Source organism: Myotis nattereri (assembly GCF_964212035.1).
Source record: "Myotis nattereri genome assembly, chromosome: 4".
Taxonomy (NCBI): Eukaryota; Metazoa; Chordata; class Mammalia; order Chiroptera; family Vespertilionidae; genus Myotis; species Myotis nattereri.
The window spans coordinates 82,359,954-82,377,155 of NC_138079.1; the positions used below are offsets into that span (position 1 = coordinate 82,359,954).

The 17,202-nt window shown below is 50.0% G+C and overlaps 1 protein-coding gene across 2 annotated transcripts; it reads right to left on the bottom strand.

The window, feature by feature from the left end:
- Positions 1–4,002: 4,002 nt before the first annotated feature.
- On the bottom strand, positions 4,003–11,937 carry TRIM50 (tripartite motif containing 50; the record flags this gene model as incomplete). Of its 2 annotated transcripts, XM_081090404.1 has the most annotated exons (6): positions 4,003–4,965; positions 5,929–6,053; positions 7,322–7,344; positions 7,449–7,679; positions 8,507–8,602; positions 11,539–11,937. In XM_081090404.1, 6 exons carry the CDS (start codon positions 11,935–11,937, stop codon positions 4,376–4,378), a joined length of 1,464 nt encoding a protein of 487 aa, XP_080946530.1. In that variant the 3' UTR covers positions 4,003–4,375. The 2 variants fall into 2 exon arrangements, with proteins under 2 accessions (XP_080946530.1, XP_080946529.1); XM_081090403.1 differs by lacking the exon at positions 7,322–7,344 and having other exon boundaries at positions 5,929–6,084; positions 7,445–7,679.
- Between the last annotated feature and the right edge of the window lie 5,265 nt (positions 11,938–17,202).

The following is a 17,202-nucleotide window of genomic DNA, read 5'->3' on the forward strand; positions in this document are numbered from 1 at the left end:
AATGTGTTGCCCTGGAAGTCAGCTCACTCTTATGCCATCTTTCTCTTAGTGCCCTTTATATATTATATACTGCCAACGTAAAAAATATTCAAGCCTGTAGAGAATTTTTTGTGAGTTTATTTGAGCCAAACTGACAATTGCCAGGAAGTAGTCTCAATGGATTGAGAATATATGTTCCAGAGAATGGCAGTTTTGCAATTTATTTTATACATTATAATCATAAGAGGAAATATAAGTGGTTTACATGAAATCCATTGATGATAGATTAATGGATTAATGGAGGCAGGAGAAAGCAAAGTGGGGAAACTTCTGGGATTGGGTAAAAAGTAAAATGATAGTAATTCTGAAACAAGTGTATGTGTACTGTAGAACTGAGCAAAGAAGTCACTATATTTTGTTGAGAGCCAGGCTTTTTTAAAAAATATATTTTATTGATTTTTTACAGAGAGGAGTGGAGAGGAAGAGAGTTCGAAACATTGATGAGAGAGAAACATTGATCAGCTGCCTCCTGCACAGCCCCCACTAGGGATGTGCCTGCAACCAAGGTACATGCCCTTGACTGAAATCGAACCCAGGACCCTTCCGTCCGCAGGCTGACGCTCTATCTACTGAGAAACCAGCTAGGGTGGGAGACAGGCTTCTTGCAGTGAGAGAAAGGAGCTACAAATATAAAATGGTGAAAGGCAAGAATTATATGAAATGGCAATTTTCTCCAGTCTGTCCACAGGAAGGATATTCTCAATAACACTTCAATGACAATGAGCACACCTAGATTCCAGATCTTGGGTTCTAATATCACTTCCCACTAAAAAGAATCAGGGGACTCAACATGGCTGAGTCCAGGGCAGGGCCTGGGAGAGTAACCTGGACCATCTTGTGCCAGAAGTAAGAATGTGCCCAAAAAATGGCAGGCACAGAAGCCAGCTTGAAGGAGCTCCCACTGACCAAATCTGGTACAATCTGAGCATAAAAATAAATTGATAGTAATGGATTATAATTCATTAATAAAATCAGAATCCATGGATTCATATTGACAGAAATAAATAAAAGTAGAAGGAAAGGCCCTTACAATAAAATGTTAAGTAATAAATGCAGAAGGAATGATTGCTTTAAAATCACTATATGGCAATCATAGCAGTAATTTGATTCAGGCAAGAGCCATCAATTACTATAAGAAACAGGATATTCACATAGCTTCAAGTAATCTCTCCACAGGTTACTTTATTTAAAACAAAGTGGGGAAAGTAACTGTACAGTAGGAAAAGTTGGAGGACATATCCAGGACTTGGTGATCAAAATTAACATTGCCAGCCCTAGCCAGTTTGGCTCAGTGGATAGAGCACTGGCCTGCGGACTAAAGGGTTCTGGGTTCAATTCCAGTCAAGGGCACATGCCCAGGTTGTGGGCTCAATCCCCAGTAGAGGCCGTACAGGAGGCAGCTGATCAATGATTCTCTCTCATCATTAATGTCTCTATCTCTCCCTCTCTCTTCCTCTCTGAAATCAATAAGGTATTTTAGGGAAAAAAAGTAACATTGCCAATATGGGAGCAAGTCACAATCTCCAACCAGTTGGTAGCATCACTTCCACAGTATTCCTGCCATCTATGCATAACCTGAATCAAATGAAGTATTAAACACACCCAAATCGAGGGACAGTCTACAAAATAGTTGGTCCCATCTCTTCAAAACGGTAAAGTTGAGAGGACAAAGGAAGACTAAGACTGACCCAGATGAAGGAGAGCTAAAGAGATAACAATCTTATAACAGGGGACAAGGAGGACAATGGGTGGCATCTGGATAATGGCTGTAGGCTGGGTAACAGTGTTTATCAGTGTGAATGTCCTGATTTTGACACATTTGCATTGTGGTTATATAAGAGAATGTCTTTGATTTAAAAAAAATTTTTAATTAAAAAAAAAGATCTTGCCCTAGCCAGTTTGGCTCAGTGGATAGAGTGTCAGCCTGCAGACCGCGAAGTGTCCTGGGTTCGATTCTGGTCAAGGGCACATGCCTGGGTTGCGGGCTCGATGCCCAGTGTGGGGTGTGCAGGAGGCAGCTGACGGGTGATTCTCTCTCATTGTGGATGTTCTATCGCTCTCTCCCTCTCCCTTCCTCTCTGAAATCAATAAAGATATATATATATAGTTTTGTGTTTTTTTTAAAAAAAGATCTTTTGATTGCAAACACTAATTCTGGCTAGCCAAACAGAATTTATTAAATAGGTGTCTGTCTGAAGGCAGGAAGATGCACACGAAAGAGTAGTTAAGGACATTTTAAAGAAGGGACTGGTTAGAGTTAAGAGAACTTACAGGGGATGGTGCAGTACTCAGGGCTAGCAGCAGCACTATTCACCACCAGGCCCGAGGAACAAGGAAAGAGTAACAGAAGGAGGGAGCCACCTGCCAGGACGCTTAAGTAGAGGGAAGCTGCTAACCCATAGCCCAGCAGGCAGGAAACCAGGAAAATAAATACCTCAAACCCCCTCTCCTGCCCTTGGATCTCCTGCCAGTCCCTCCCATCAGCTGAGCCCAGCAGAAGCCAAAGAGTTTTGTGTTCCATCAGGGCCAGCCTCCCAGGACACAGAGCAGGATGAAGAGTGGAGCGTGGCTTTGGAGGGGTCACACTCCGGCGCAGGCCTAGGACGGAAGGAACTGCTGCATAGCCAAAAACAAGGTCTGAAAGGTTTCAAGCACACAGCACCCAGGGCCAGCGCCTGGCAGATTCAGCCAGTAAGATACAAACACCATTTGATTCAAACAGTTTATTACTTACATCGAAAGCAGACGGAAAATTAGCCCAAAGTGCCAGCTCCAGGTGGTCCTTGTTGTACACACAGAAAAGGATGCCGTGGCAATCAAAGGGTTGGTGACTGCAACACCAGCTGTGGGATATGCTGTCGCTGAGGAGCCAGCTCTACACTCCGCTAAGCTGTTCTGTACTACCTGGAGGGAGATGGAGCAAAAAGCCTCATTCTTCATCAGAGCCTCGGAGGCTCCTGTGAGATGAGGTGGGTGGACATGGCCTTGAGGTAGCACCTCACAAGCCTCCCATCCTCTCCTGTTCCTGGAGGATCACTCAGGCTGTCTGTGGGTCAAGCCTTTGCCTGTGTGGCCTATGTGGATTCTTGCCATGGCACCATAATGGAGCTCTTCCCCATGGAAGGCTCCCAGGTGGCTTCACAGACCTCAAGTCTGGGGAGTTCTCTAAACTTTTAGAGTCTAAAGCACCAGGTCTCAGGTGACTGGGTCCTCAACCATGTTCTCTCTCCGAGTGTTCAGATTCTTGGGAGAGACACCGTCAGTTGTGGCCATCAGTTGTGGCCAGGAGCAGGCTCACCATGAACATTCATGGGCTCTGGCCCCACTCCATGTGCATGGCAGCTTTCAGGGATGGGCTGAACCCCTGACTGGTTCCAACTTGCTTCTGCTTTAAAGTAGTGTCATTTCCATCTCATCTCACTGAGAGGGAAGTCAAGAGAGTCTTTAAGGACTGAGTAGTGATGGAATGGTTGATGTGACTCTAACCACAGAACAATGGGCAGTGGGTAGAAGCAAGCTCTGGCCCCACTAGAGGTTGGAGATCCAAGAATAAAGCAATTCTGCACAGCAATTAATATTTGCAAATCATTTAAAGAGAAATAGGGACAGGAAGGCAGAGGTGGGTGGAGGTGAGCAAAGGGCAGGAAAAAGGGGAACACCTGCAATTTTGTCAACATTAAAAATAAAAAATAATTATTTATTTATTTTTATTTAAAAAATATATATATATTATTGATTTTTTTACAGAGAGGAAGGGAGAGGGATAGAGAGTTAGAAATATCGATGTGAGAGAAACATCGATCCGCTGTCTCCTGCACACCCCCTACTGGGGATGTGCCTGCAACCAAGGTACATGCCCTTGACCAGAATCGAACCTGGGACCCTTGAGTCCGCAGGCTGACGCTCTATCCACTGAGCCAAACCGGTTAGGGCTAAAAAATAATTTTTTAAATAAAGAGAAATAAATAATGTCAAATTTATTGTCTTGGAAGTTATTTTAAGTTCACAATGATAATGAAAAATTATGCATGGGAATGTTTCCACCCTCAGTTGAAGGAGTACGCAACAAGCATGGTAGGAGGGACCAAGGGAAGCCCAAGGCCCAGTTCTGCTGGTTAAGAAGCAGGTTAATAGTCTAATAGGTAAATAAACACGCTGTTGGCTGGTGGGGAACTGTGGTCCTTTTCTCCGTATCACTGAATGTTTCCAGGGCCACAGAGGCATGAAGACCTTCCAAACAGTAAAGATGTAACCGCTGTTTTCTGGACCCAACAGAATCCCTGGAGTCCCCATGCCCATGGGAAGGGCCTGTGAGCAGGCAGCCCCATGAGCACCCCTACAGCTTGGTGGGCTGTGGAGAGCTGAGATGACTGGGCCCGCTGGGCGGGGGCAGCACCATGGGCAGTGAGTTGCTGCCCCTTTCATGCCAGCATGTGTCCAGGATGGGGTAGAGCTTGCCCTGGAAGTCAGCCTGGAATGTGTAGAGTGGTCGCAGGTCATCTGGGCGGTCAGCATCGAAGAAGGTGAGCTCTCCCTGCTCATAATGCAAATAGACGCCAATGCGGTGGGGGTGTCCGGCCACGGGCAGGGGCACCCTCGGGCAGCCAAAAGCCTCATACACCCGGCCCTCCTTCAAGCCAATGAGCCACATGCCATGCTCTGGGGACTTGCTCAGCTTGCCCTTGCGACTGGCTGTGCCCTTGATGACGCCCAGGCGCCAGTCGCTCTTGATGCCCACCACCACCTCCCAGTAGTGGCGGCCACAGGAGAAGCCCCTGCTGGCCAGGACACAAGTGCTGTAGTCAAAGCGCTCAGGCTGGCTGGCGCACCGCTGGGCCAGGAGCCCACACTGCACCACTGTGTTGCCCTTGGAGAGTTCCAGGAGTGGGTGGGCTGTGGTGGGATCCAGCTTGAGAGACTCCGGGGCTAGGAGAAATCAGAGAAGGCAGTTTTCAAAAGGCAGCAGACCCTGCCCCAAGGAAGGTTGATTGGAGGCCCTAGCTCCTCAGAAGAGGAACTGCACTGGCCTAGAAGGGACCAGGTACAGAGCAGGCACTCTTAGGATGTTGGCTGAAGGAATGAACGATGCCTGCAGGGTAGGAAAAATAAACAGCTGTGAGCCAAGGCCTTCTTGTAAGGGACGTGGTACAGGCCTGCTCACGGTGGAGGTGCTGATGGAAGGACCTGGAAGACAGCCTGTCATGTGTGGTCCACAGCTAAACTCCCCAGGTTTTCTGGAGAATCCTTAACAACTGCACTTGGTTTCTTTGACACCCTAAGCAGCCTATTCAAGGACAAACTCACAACTGACCTCTTTGCTAGCTGCCAGCTAATCAGTTTACACCAGAAATGTGCAAACAACATTCAGAGTTCAAAGAACATGGTTTTTTTTCTCTCCCCCCCTTTTCTATTATATAAACCCTGTATGTCTTTGTTGGATGAAATCAGTCTATTGATTGATCGCCTTTATGTGCCAGTAATGAAAACGTTAATGAAATGTCTGAGTATTTTTTGACAAAGTAACAGCTACATTTATTAAGCACTAAACTACACACACACACACACACACAAACACACACACACGCACACATACACACACACGCGCACGCACACCCATACACACATACACACATACACATACACATACACACACACACATTTATAAATATCAGCCTAGCAAGGTGGGGGTTAATAGCCCTTTACAGGTGAGGAAACAGAGACTCAGAAATTATACAACTTGCCCAGTTAGTAGGAGATGGAGCTGAGTTTGACCCAAGCTGTTTGGTGGAACCCCATTCCCGTTCTCTCCCCACTGGCCCATGCAGGCCTCCCAGCTCTCTGTACTTTATACCAGCAGCCCTCAGAAATGAGGATGGGATGGCGCCACACCTGGCAGAACCTTGCGGAAGAGCCTTTTCCACACAGTCAGCTTGATGTCAGCCTGGTGGAGGCCTGGTTTGAAGGAGATGGGGTTGAACGTGCTTTCCAAAGGTCGGGCCGGCTGGAGCTCTGCCCTGGAAGCAACAGGGTGCAGTGTTGGCAGAGCTGCGTAGCATGCACCTACCCATAGGCAAGTCCATTACAGTTCAGCAGGCTGTGCACTCAGGATGCCCATCATTTCCTCCCCTCCACCTCCTTCTCCGAGGACCCGCCTCCTTCGTGGAAGGGGAAATACTCTACATCAGTGGTCCTCAAAGTGCAGGTCCTAGACCAGTAGCATCACCTGAAAGCTTGTTAGAAATGCAAATTTTCTTGGGTAACACCCCAGACCTGCTGAATCAGAAACTGAATACTGGGGCCCAGTGATGGTGTGTTAATGAGCCCTCCAGGTGATTCTGGTGCATCCTAACATTTCAGGACCACTTCTCTGTAATGGATGACCCTGATACAGAGCAAATCAGATTCGCTGTCCATTCATTTAAACCAATGCTCCCAATCAAATTGTCCCGGAAACTAAAGAAAATCTGAGGCCCTGGCCAGGAAGCTCAGTTGGTTGAACATCGTCCCAATATGCCAAGGTTACAGGTTCAATCCCTGGTCAGGGCACACCAAGAATCAACCAATGAATGTATAAATAAGTAGAACAACAAACCGATGTTCCTCTCTCCCACCCCACTTCTTCTCTCTCTCTAAAAATCAATCAATCAACAAATGTTGAAAAAAAAAGAAAATTTGAGGAAACGAAGAGACTCATAAATGGGGTACGAGAAAGGCTCAGAAACTGCATGGACTATTCACTTGTTGCGACTAGACATGGATCCAATCCCTTTCCACAAGCCGGAGTGCAAATGTCAAGGCCCCTCATTCTGACCATTCTCCCACCTTATTTCCAATGTCAATCTGTGCATAATTCACAGCCCAGCAATACTGAACTTCTCATAATACTCCCAAGTCCATACACTACTTTGCCCCTTCAAGCAGTATGGCTTGGCTTGCACGGTAAACTCCTGTCCTCTCCCCTGTCAGCTACCCGACCCATACACTGTCTTTGCCCATCTCCCTCCACCGTCACCTCCTCCTCTGTGTATTTCTGTAGCTTCTATTGTTCTAGGTACCCACCACGATGTAACGACAGTTCACTGGCCACCTCCCACCAGTCTGCAAAACCCCTAAAGGCAGACACCTAACTTCATCTCTGCTTTTCCTGGCCCCAGGAGAGAGCCAGATGTGGCCAGCTGCTCCTGAGGCACTGGTGAAACTGAGGGGAGGAACTCATAGAGAAGAGATGCCTGTGCCCGCAGCCACTAGACCCATGCTGAGAGCATCCTCCCAAAGTTATTACCTGGAGGCTATGGAGTGGTACTTCTGGAAGACAAGAGAGAGGTGGGTTAGGGCATGGCAGAGGCTATGCAAAAGCCCTTACTTAAGAAGGGGAGGCTCTTGAAGCCCTGGGGGCTTTAGCCACTCACCCGGATGAACTCATGGTGATTCTCATTACCAAACTGCTCCAGCACACACTTGGCTTGGACCAGCCGCTCCCGTGTGCTGTGGGCCTGCTCCAGCTGCATGTCCAGGGAGGCCACGAGGCCACGGGTGTGACCTTCCACCCCTTCCAGGCAGCGGGCCTTCTCCTCGTCCACTAGGTGGTGCAACTCCTGGAACTCACGGCGGATCACCCAGCTGAAGACATCGGATTCATTCTAGAACAGGGAGGGCCTGTCATGGCTGGTACCCAAGTCCCAGGGCTGAATCCTGCCCACACCTTCACACTGTGCCTGGAGGCCCCACGGGGACCATGGGAGTGGGTAACAGTGGCAGGGCAGAGGCAGGGTCCCCAGTTCCCATTTCAAAGCAGTGGCTCTGCTTTTGCTGTCTTAACTATTATGTGTGCAAGTAAGATTTTGCTTTATCACAGGGTTTTAAAACTGAAAAAAAGTCTGAAAAGCCCGAGGAGAGCAGGATTTGGAGTGAGATAGCCAGGATTCCCGTGTGACCTCGAGTTTATCTCCATTGATCGGGGTGATGCTGCCTCCTTCTCAAAAGTGAGAGATATTCCGGGGATACCACTGCTGTTTCACAATCACCTGCAGGGCCTGGGCTCCGCACCTCCCAGCCCCAGTGTGCCTCTCACTGAGGAAAATCAGACAGCCAAGGGGAGCTTCAGGCCTTTCCATGCCTGTGCTGCAAGGTACTGAGGAGGCACCACACAGACTGTCAAGGTCAAGCAGACACGAGAGGCAGGGACTGGGGCGTCATGCCCACACTTTGGGTGTTTACCTCTGGGACTTAGCTTCTGGCTTATCTCAGTCCCAAGGACTCCAGGAATACAAGCCAACTTAGAAGCAGTCCTGACAACTGGGTTGAAGTCCCCTGAGATTTGCACCTTCCCCACCCTGCCCTGGAATGCTTTGAATGCTGGCTTTATATGGAAGGCATGGATTCCTGTAAAGGACAAATGAGAACTGGCCTCTGTAGGAAAGGGAAGGTGGCTGGTCCCAGCGTAGGGGCAGAGGGAAAGGGCACTCACAACAATCCGGGTCCTATTGTTCACCAGCTTGCCGATATGCTCATCCACCTTCTTCTGCTCCTGCTTCAGGTCAGAGATGAGGGTTGCAAGCTCCTCCTGGAGGCAATGTGCCATGGCCCCCGTGAGTGGCTGACCCCTTTAGGCTCTTAGCTCCTTGGGGCCAGCCCTGGGCCTCACACTTCTAGGGAGCATCCCAATGGCCACTAGCACTCCCAGTGCAACCATTTAGGCACCAGAGCTACCCCAGGTGCCCTTGACCTCAAAATAATTACGATTATTCAAGAATGTTCCATACAGATGGCAGGAACTGCCCAGACAGCAGAGGAACTCTAAGTCATCCCTCTCCAAGACATGGAGAGAGATGCTAAATGTGTTACAGCCACCTGGAAGTCACCACACAACATCCAAGAGAGGTGATTGCCGGTCTCAAGCCAATACTCCTTGCATGGAATGCCACCTGTAGGGTACCCACCAGGTAAACTCTCCAGTCACCAGGAGGTGCAGAATCAGTGGGCATTTGATCAAGAGTCATTACAAAAGGGCTGTCCCCAAGTGAGGCCAGTAGTGCATGTGGTGGCCCAGGTTATACCTGGTAAGTCCCCAATACCTTATAAAGATCTGAATCCATCCCTGGCAGGCTTGATCTGAGCCTAGATTTAGGGGCTCCCAAGGGTGAAATAAACTCACTTCTCCTGGGATGCTCTGGCCCCAAATCTGATCTATCCTTAGGAGTCCAAGCAGGACCACCTAGACCACCATCTAGGCTGCACTACTTGACTAGGGCCCTGTGGGTTTATCCCCATGGCGTGTACTGACTCTCGCTTAGAAAGTTCCCATGGAGAAGTCGCCCACAAGAGCCTTTCAGAAAGAGAGCTGGGTAAAGAATAAATGGATACAGAGACTTTGCTCTGAATAAGGAGGCAGCAACCCAAGAAAGGGCATTCCAGTGGTAACCCTCATGAGGCAGAGAGAGATGGGACTAATTCTTTCTCAGCAACTGGGCCACAGTGAGGGGAAACACAATTGTGAAAATAAAGTATCTCAAGATCTCAATCAATAGGAGAAAACAGGAAAGCATAACAGGGATCTGATAAAGAAACATAGTTGAGTCACATCACACAGAAGAATCTTGGGATTACAAAAAAATCCACATCCAAAACCGGGACCCAAGCTGGGCCCTGACTCTTTGCCAGAAATGATGAGCAAGCTCCCAAGTGTTTCCTTCTCTCCTGGGCAGCCATCTGCTAATAACACATGGGTTCCATTTCATTATATTACTTCTCTGTGGGAACCTTCTAATTGGATGTCCTCCTTCCACACTTCCCCAAAACTACTCTTGCCAAGGTAACCATTTCTTACTGTTAAAGCTGACACTCTTTTGAATCCTCAGCAGACATTTCACACAAGTGATCTTGTTCTGGTTAAAATGCTCCGTTCCTCTGATTTCCAGGAAGCCATATGCAGCCAGCGTCCCTGCTTCCTCTGTTGATGCTTTCTGTCCCCTTCCTCGGGGTTCTCGCCCTCCCCAAACCTTAAACCCTGGTGCTCCTTGGAGCATCATCAGTGTCTCCCCTTATCACTCTGCAGACTCTGACTCCCAAGCTCTTATCCCCAGCCTCACTCTCCAATTTACCCCTTTGGCAAAGGGATAGGACTCCATCACAACTCTGCTTAAAAACTTCCAGTGCCCAAACCACACCACCATGGTTCTCTGAACAAACTACAAATCTCAACACATGTCACACAGGTCTTTCCATGGCCTGTCCCAGCTGGCTCCCATCTCGCTCTCCCTTGGGCTTAATGCAATGACATAAATCCTCAAATGTGCCATGCCGTTTGCCTCCTGGGCCTTTGCATGTGCTGTCATTACACTTGGAATGCTTTTCCTCCCCTTCTTTTCTTATCTCGTCCTCCTTGTGATTCAAGTCTTGGTTCAGTAGTCTACTTCCTCCAGGAAGCCTTCCCTGCCCACCTGAGACCATGCAGGAGCCATGTTCCAGGAAGTCTCACCTGGAGACTACTTAACTTTGACGGCAGCCCCTGACACACCAGACATCCAGACTGTGAACTCCCGCAGGGCAGCGTGCTGTGTGATGGGCACTAGCACATCACCTAGCACAGACCAGATGCCCAGTAAATGCCCGTGGGGAGGCGGGGCTGGCGGACGGCCTGGCTGGCCCTGCCTGTTTCCTACTCGTCTCCCAGGGTTGAAGGAGCAAAGAGATGCTGCCCAGAGCACTTAGCCGCCTGCCTGCAGATCTCCACGTTTTTTCTTTTCCTGACCACCTCACTTTTTTTCCTGTCATTCCTCGAGTGTATGCCCACTTCCCCTCCAATACCAGGCCACGAACCCTATAACAATTCACTTCCAAGTGCCCTTCCTGCCCTTTCTTGATCTGTTGGCAGTGCGAAGAAAACTGGCCTTGGTTTGAGTCCTAGCTCTGCCAGCCAAGCTGTGTGACCTTGTCTGAGCCTGTTTCCTCATTTGCAAAACCTAACAATCCTTCACAACCTTAGATCAACATATTAACCTAAGATGGTATCACTATTGTTGTTATTGCTATTGTTATTATTATGTTAAATAATGATCTGCTAGACCCGAGGCAAAGGTCAGGAGGGCAGGAATCCATTGATTCCACAAATACACTTTGAACGTTTACTAAGCCAGGCCCGGCTCCAGGCACAAAAATACCCCAGGGAACAAAATAGAGTCCCTGTCCTCATGTGCCTGAGAGCGCAGTCCCAGGAGCGTTCCAGAAACCAACCGGGGCTACAAAGACAGACAAAGCCGAGATGGGCTGGCACGGGACGCAGGGGCGCTCCTGCTTTAGAACCACTTTGATCCCCAGCACCTGCTCAGAACGTGAGGGACGGAATGAATGCCCGGGTTCTGCTCCAGGACAGGGCTGGAGAGAACTCGCTGTCCCGGGACCCTTCTGCGCCGGGCGATGGCGCCAGAGAGCGCCGAGGCTGGGTTCTGTGGGCGCCCCCGGGTGACCTGGCTGCCGCCCCCCAGCAGCCTCGGGGCCCACCTTCATGCGGCTGTAGACGGTGGAGACCGGCGTGACCCGGTGGTGCTGGTGGGAGCCCAGCAGGCCGCAGAGGCCGCAGATGAGCTCCTGGTCCTTCTCGCAGAAGAGGCTGAGCGGGTTCCGGTGGTGCGCGCAGACCTTGGGCTCCGGGTCCCGCGGGAGTCCCAGGGCCTCGATCACCCGCGCCAGGGAGAGGTTAGGCGGGGAGCGGCTGCCGTCCACCTCCTGCCGGCACACAGGGCAACGCAGCTCGGAGTCCAGGTGGCAGAACAGGGACAGCAGGCAGCCTTTGCAGTAGGAGTGGCCGCACTGCAGCATTAGGGGCTCCTTGAAGACCTCGAGGCAGATGGGGCACTGCAGGCGGTCCTCCAGCTCCGTCATGCTCACCAGCCTGGCCATCCACCCTGCGGGCTGTCGCACAGGGGCCTTTCTGAGCGGGCTCCCTCCACCCCCTCTGCCCACAATTCCCTGGGAAAGGGCCTCGGGAAATTAGAGGCCTTACAGACTCCAGTCCTGGATTCCAGTCCTGACCCTCTATAATCTTGGGCCTGTTTTCCGTCTTTAAAACAAAGGGCTTAAATTGGGGGAGGTGGTGTACTTTGAGATAGACGATTCTAACTTATTTAAACTCAGATTTGGAGGTAAACATGGAAGGGGCCATCTGCAGCATCATTTAGATGACACAAATAATGCGAGCTCCAGCCTCGGCACAGGTCCTGACCTGGAACTGGACAGCAAAAACAAGCAAAGGTGCTTCCCACCGTCTAGATAAGTGTTCAAATTGGCGAGCAATGGTGGAATCATCGTTATAATAGAGATTCTTGAGTCACCCTTCCCACATCTCCAGTGAGACCCAGAAATCTACATTTACTTTAGACACTCCCAGATCACCCTAAAGCAGAGTTGTTTTAGAACAACAATGTTCTGGAGAGTCTGGGACTTAGGAAAGCTGTATCTTCATCTCCCACCCTGTTCCTCCTTGAAAACTGATTGGCTCTGAAAGACAGAAGCACTGAGCTAGAAGCAGACCCAAGAAGAGCCCCCCATGAAACTACCTGGCTTCTTAGAATCCACTGAGCCTCCCACCAGGGCCTCAAACCAGCATCGCTGACCTGATTGGCTTGGCCTCTTCTCCCCAGGATAGAATAGCAGGAGCAGAGACCTGAAGATTGCAGCTGGATGCTTGCTCCACCACCTTGTCACTACCCCTTTCCTCCTCCTCTTTCCCAGCAACACCCCCATGTCCTCAAGGTCACCCAGAATCAGGTGGAAACTGGGCCACATCACGGGACTGGGGAGGCGGCCTTTGCTGGGCCGGCTCTGATAACTGTAACATTCAGGTGCTTGCTTTGGCCAGGCAAGGGGAAGGGGTACAGACAGAGAGACTGGGTACCCATTCACACCTTACAGACCCCAACGGGACAGATTTGTGCTTCAACACAATCTATCTGAATCTCTCTCTCTCTTTTAAAGATATTTTTATACTTATTTATATTTTTTAATTGGGGTATATCTTCTAAAAAGGGCACAAATCTTAACCACACACTTAAAGTAAACTTAATATATACTCACTCTCCAGATCAAGATACAGAACATTTCCAGTACCTCCCACGTGCCGCCCCCTAGTCAGAATGTCTAACAAGAATAGCTGCTCACATGACTCATATCACTGCAGATTCACGTGGCCCAGTTTTGAATTTCAAATGAACAGAATCATATAGTATGTGCTCGCCTGTGTCTAACTTCTTTATTCAACATGCATTAAGAACTTTTTTATATGAAGTCTTTCAAAGGTTTAGAAGTTCAGTGACATTTTGTTATACAGTTAATAATATACTATGTGTGCTGGATATGTGATATGCAGGTCATAAGATACTATACATACCCCAGGGGTGCGGTGGGAATTACTGGTCAGAAAGGATAGGGTGGAGAGGCTTCCAGGAGTGTTAAGAAACAGGAGCGCTAGAGCTCCCGGCGGCAGGGTCTGGGGGAGCGGCGGCAGGCGCCATGTCTTGCCTTGAAGGTGCAAGAAGAAGCCCCTAAAGCAGCTGAGGAAGCAGGCCAAGGAGATGGGCGAGGCGGGTGAGGCATTCAAGCAAAAGCAAAAAGAGGAGCAGAAGAAACTCGAGGAGCTAAAGCAAAGGCTCTGGGGAAGGGCCCCCTGGTCACAGGTGGAATAAACTAATCTGGCAAATAGTGAGCTGTGCCTGGGGCATTGGTGATCCTTAATTCCATTCCTGTTTTAACTTCTGGATTCCCTGTCATACCATCTGTTGCCAACTAGAGCTAGAATAAAGTTTTGTCTTGGAACCTATGGTATATTTAAGAATTAACTTTTGTAAATAATAATAATAATCATGCAGTGACTCATCTCTTTAGTTCTTTTCACTCAGTCATTTCAACTTAGCTGTGAGGTCAGAGTAAACCCAGCCCAGAACCCTGCCAAAGTGTGTTCTTTGGTCTTTGTTCTATCCCAAATTCTGTACCACCTGGAATTAAACCAACTCATTTGAAGAGAGAGAGAGAGAGAGAAAACTCTAGAACAGGAGCTCTATAAAGGTAGAAAGAGAGAGAGAGAGAACGAGAGAGAGAAAGAAAGAGCTCTAGAACATCAGGCCACAACTCCCACAGGCCTAAGCACCCACGTCTGCCAGAAGGAGTGGTCTCCACCCCAGTGTCAAGCAAGACTAAGGTCTGGTATAGACAAATAGAAAGCTAATTTTATTTGTTAATTCAAGAAATATTTATTGAGAACCTGCTATGTATCAAGCATTGAGCTGGGTATCCTATAAATAAAGTGGTAATATGCAAATTGACCCTCACACCCTCACAAGATGGCTGCCTATGACCAGGCCAGCAGAGGGGTTAGTGAGGGACGACCAAATGACTGAACAAGCAGGATGCATGGGGTGACCAGGCTGGCAGGGGGGCTGTGAGGGGTGACCTGGCCTGCAGGGGAGGCAGCTGGGAGTGACTAGGCCAGCAGGGGGGGGCAGTTGGGGGCGACCAGGCTGTAAAGGGGGGCAGTTAGGGGCGACCAGGCCAGCAGAAGGGGGCAGTTAGGGGTGACCAGGCCAGCAGGGGGAGCAGTTAGGGACAACCAGGCAGGCAGGTGAGCGATTAGGAGCCAGCAGTCCAGGATTGTGAGAGGGATGGCTGACTGCCAGTTTAGCCCCAATCCCTGGGATCAGGCCTAAACTGGCAGTCAGACATCCCCTGAGGGGTCTCAAATTGGAGAGAGTGCAGGCTGGGCTGAGGGGACCCCCCCCCCGGCACAAATTTTGTGCGTGCACTGGGCCTCTAGTTAGGTATATATTAAACAACAAGGCAGACAAGGTTTCTATCGTTTTGGGGTTTATGATGTATGGAGGTAGGAGTGGTATAAGATCATAAATAAACAAGTTAATATAATAGTTTTAAATGCTATGCAGGAAGTGAGCACTGTGGTGGAAAAGGAGGATGGGGTGACAGGTTGTATGAGGTGCACCTGAGCAAGGGGCAGGGCAATGTCTTTGAGGAGGGATGGTTGAGCTGAGTCCAGAAGGATACACAGCAGCTGGCCACCTGAAAGGATTCAGGCGGGTAGACCAGGCACTGGGTCAGCAAGTGCAAAGGCCCCGAGGCTGGAAAGCACTGAGAGAGGACACCTGGGTAGCTGGAACATAGTAAGGGAGAGGAAATATCAGAAGATGAGGCCAGAGGGTTGGCAAGGAGGGCTGTGTAGACTAGGGCAAAGGTTTGGATTTCATTTCAAGGGCAGTGGGGGCTATTGAAGAAATTGGGAATATCATCTCATTTATATTTTTAAAATATCATTCTGGCTGCTGTGTACATAATGGATCACAGTAGTGTGAGCACTTGGGTGGATGGCTGATGAAGCCGAATGACTGATACGGAGAAGAATGATGTAAACAAAAGACAAGGGGGATCCAGGGTCAGAAGCCTGAGGACATCCAGGTGGAGGAATTGAGTAGCCCAACTGGTCCACAGACAAATGTCTAGCCCCGGCTGCAGAGTTTCTGACTCAGGAGTACATGGATGGGCCCAAGAATTTGCATTTGTAACAAGCACCGATGCTACTTTTGAGAACCATTGGAAAAGGCAGTTGGATACAGGCACCTGGAACAGTGGCACTTGGGAGGCTCTAAGCTAGCCCGGTATATGCCACCTGTTTATAGCACATCCTATATAATAAAAGCCTAGTATGCAAATTGTCCCTTGACCGGGAGTTTGACCAGGGGCGGGGCCAGCTGGCGGTGGTGGCAGGCAGCTGGGGGAAGGGAGGCCCCGGCTGGCAGCCGGCAGCTGGCAGCCACTAGGAACCCTGCCCATGCATGGATTTCGTGCACTGGGCCTTGAGTATTTAAACAAATGGTTGGGATCTCTTAGGGATTGAAGACAGAGAAGGGCAGGGAGCCAAGGACAGCCCTGAGGTTGCTAACCTTTAGAGGTCAGGACGTGGAGGATGACTGAGAGGGGAGAGGACCATCAGGAGAGTGTGGTGATTGGAAACTGTGGGAGCTAGAATGCCCCCCACCCCACACACACACCCAAAGATATCCAGGCCCAAATTCCTGGACCGCTGGGAATATGTTACCGTAAAAGGCAAAAGGGCCTTTGAAGATGTCATCACGGTCATAAACCTGAATTATGCAGGTGGTCCGATGTAATCCCATAACCCCGTAACAGCAGACAACTGCCTCTGCTGGAGTCAGAGGTGCTGCAGAAGAGGAAGCAAGAGGACCGCAAACCTCAGGACTCAGCACCCTACCGCGGACCCTGGGTGCTGCGGCCCCTGTGGGAGGATGGGGAGAGGCCTCCAAGAGCTGAGGGCGCCTCCGGGCGGGCAGCCGGGCAGGACACGGGGCCTCAGGCTCAGGCTTCAGGGATGGCCGCCGGCCAACAACCTGCAGGAGCTCTGAGGTGGATCCTTCCCCAAAGCTTCCCTCCGCCGATGCCTGGATTTGAACCCAGTGACGTCAGGCCTCTCGCCCTCGGAAATGAGAGGATAAGCAGGCGTTCTTAAACAGCGAGGTTTGTGGCCATCTGTTATGACAATGATGGACAGCGGACATTGATGCCAGAAGAAAAGTGTTTAAAGGTCAGAGAGGTCAGCTTCATCAAAGGCGGACAAGAGGTGCCTGATGGATTTCAGTCTTCTGGAACGGAGCAGGGAAAGGTGGGTTGAACAGAAAATGGGGGTGAGGAGGTAGAGACAGAAGTTAAAAAGGCCTTTGCAGCCACTCTTTTGAGAAGTTTTTCTGGGAAGAGCAGCCGAGGCCGACGTGGGACAGAAGGAGGCGTGTTCCTTTGATGGTAGGAGATTTTCCTGCAGGAAAGAAGGAGATGATCCCACATTGGAGGCAGGAGCGAGGCAGGAGCGAGGCAGGAGGGAGCGGGTAGCTGAAGCGCAGGAGGAGACTCGAGCGGAGGGCCCAGCTGGGAGCCAGGTCTGTTCTCCCTTTGCCCCCGGAGAGCGCAAGTGCAGCACGGATTTTGTAGATTTGCTGATGGAAAAGCGAGGGGCATCCGCCTGTCTTCTCAGGAACTGGGCAGTTTGACTCCAAAGCCCTGTCCCGGCCTGAATTTCTCGGAAAAACAAACGAGGAAGAAGGAAGGTGGAAATTCTGGGGCCTTGTGTTCACCAGCGTGCTCCGGCCACGT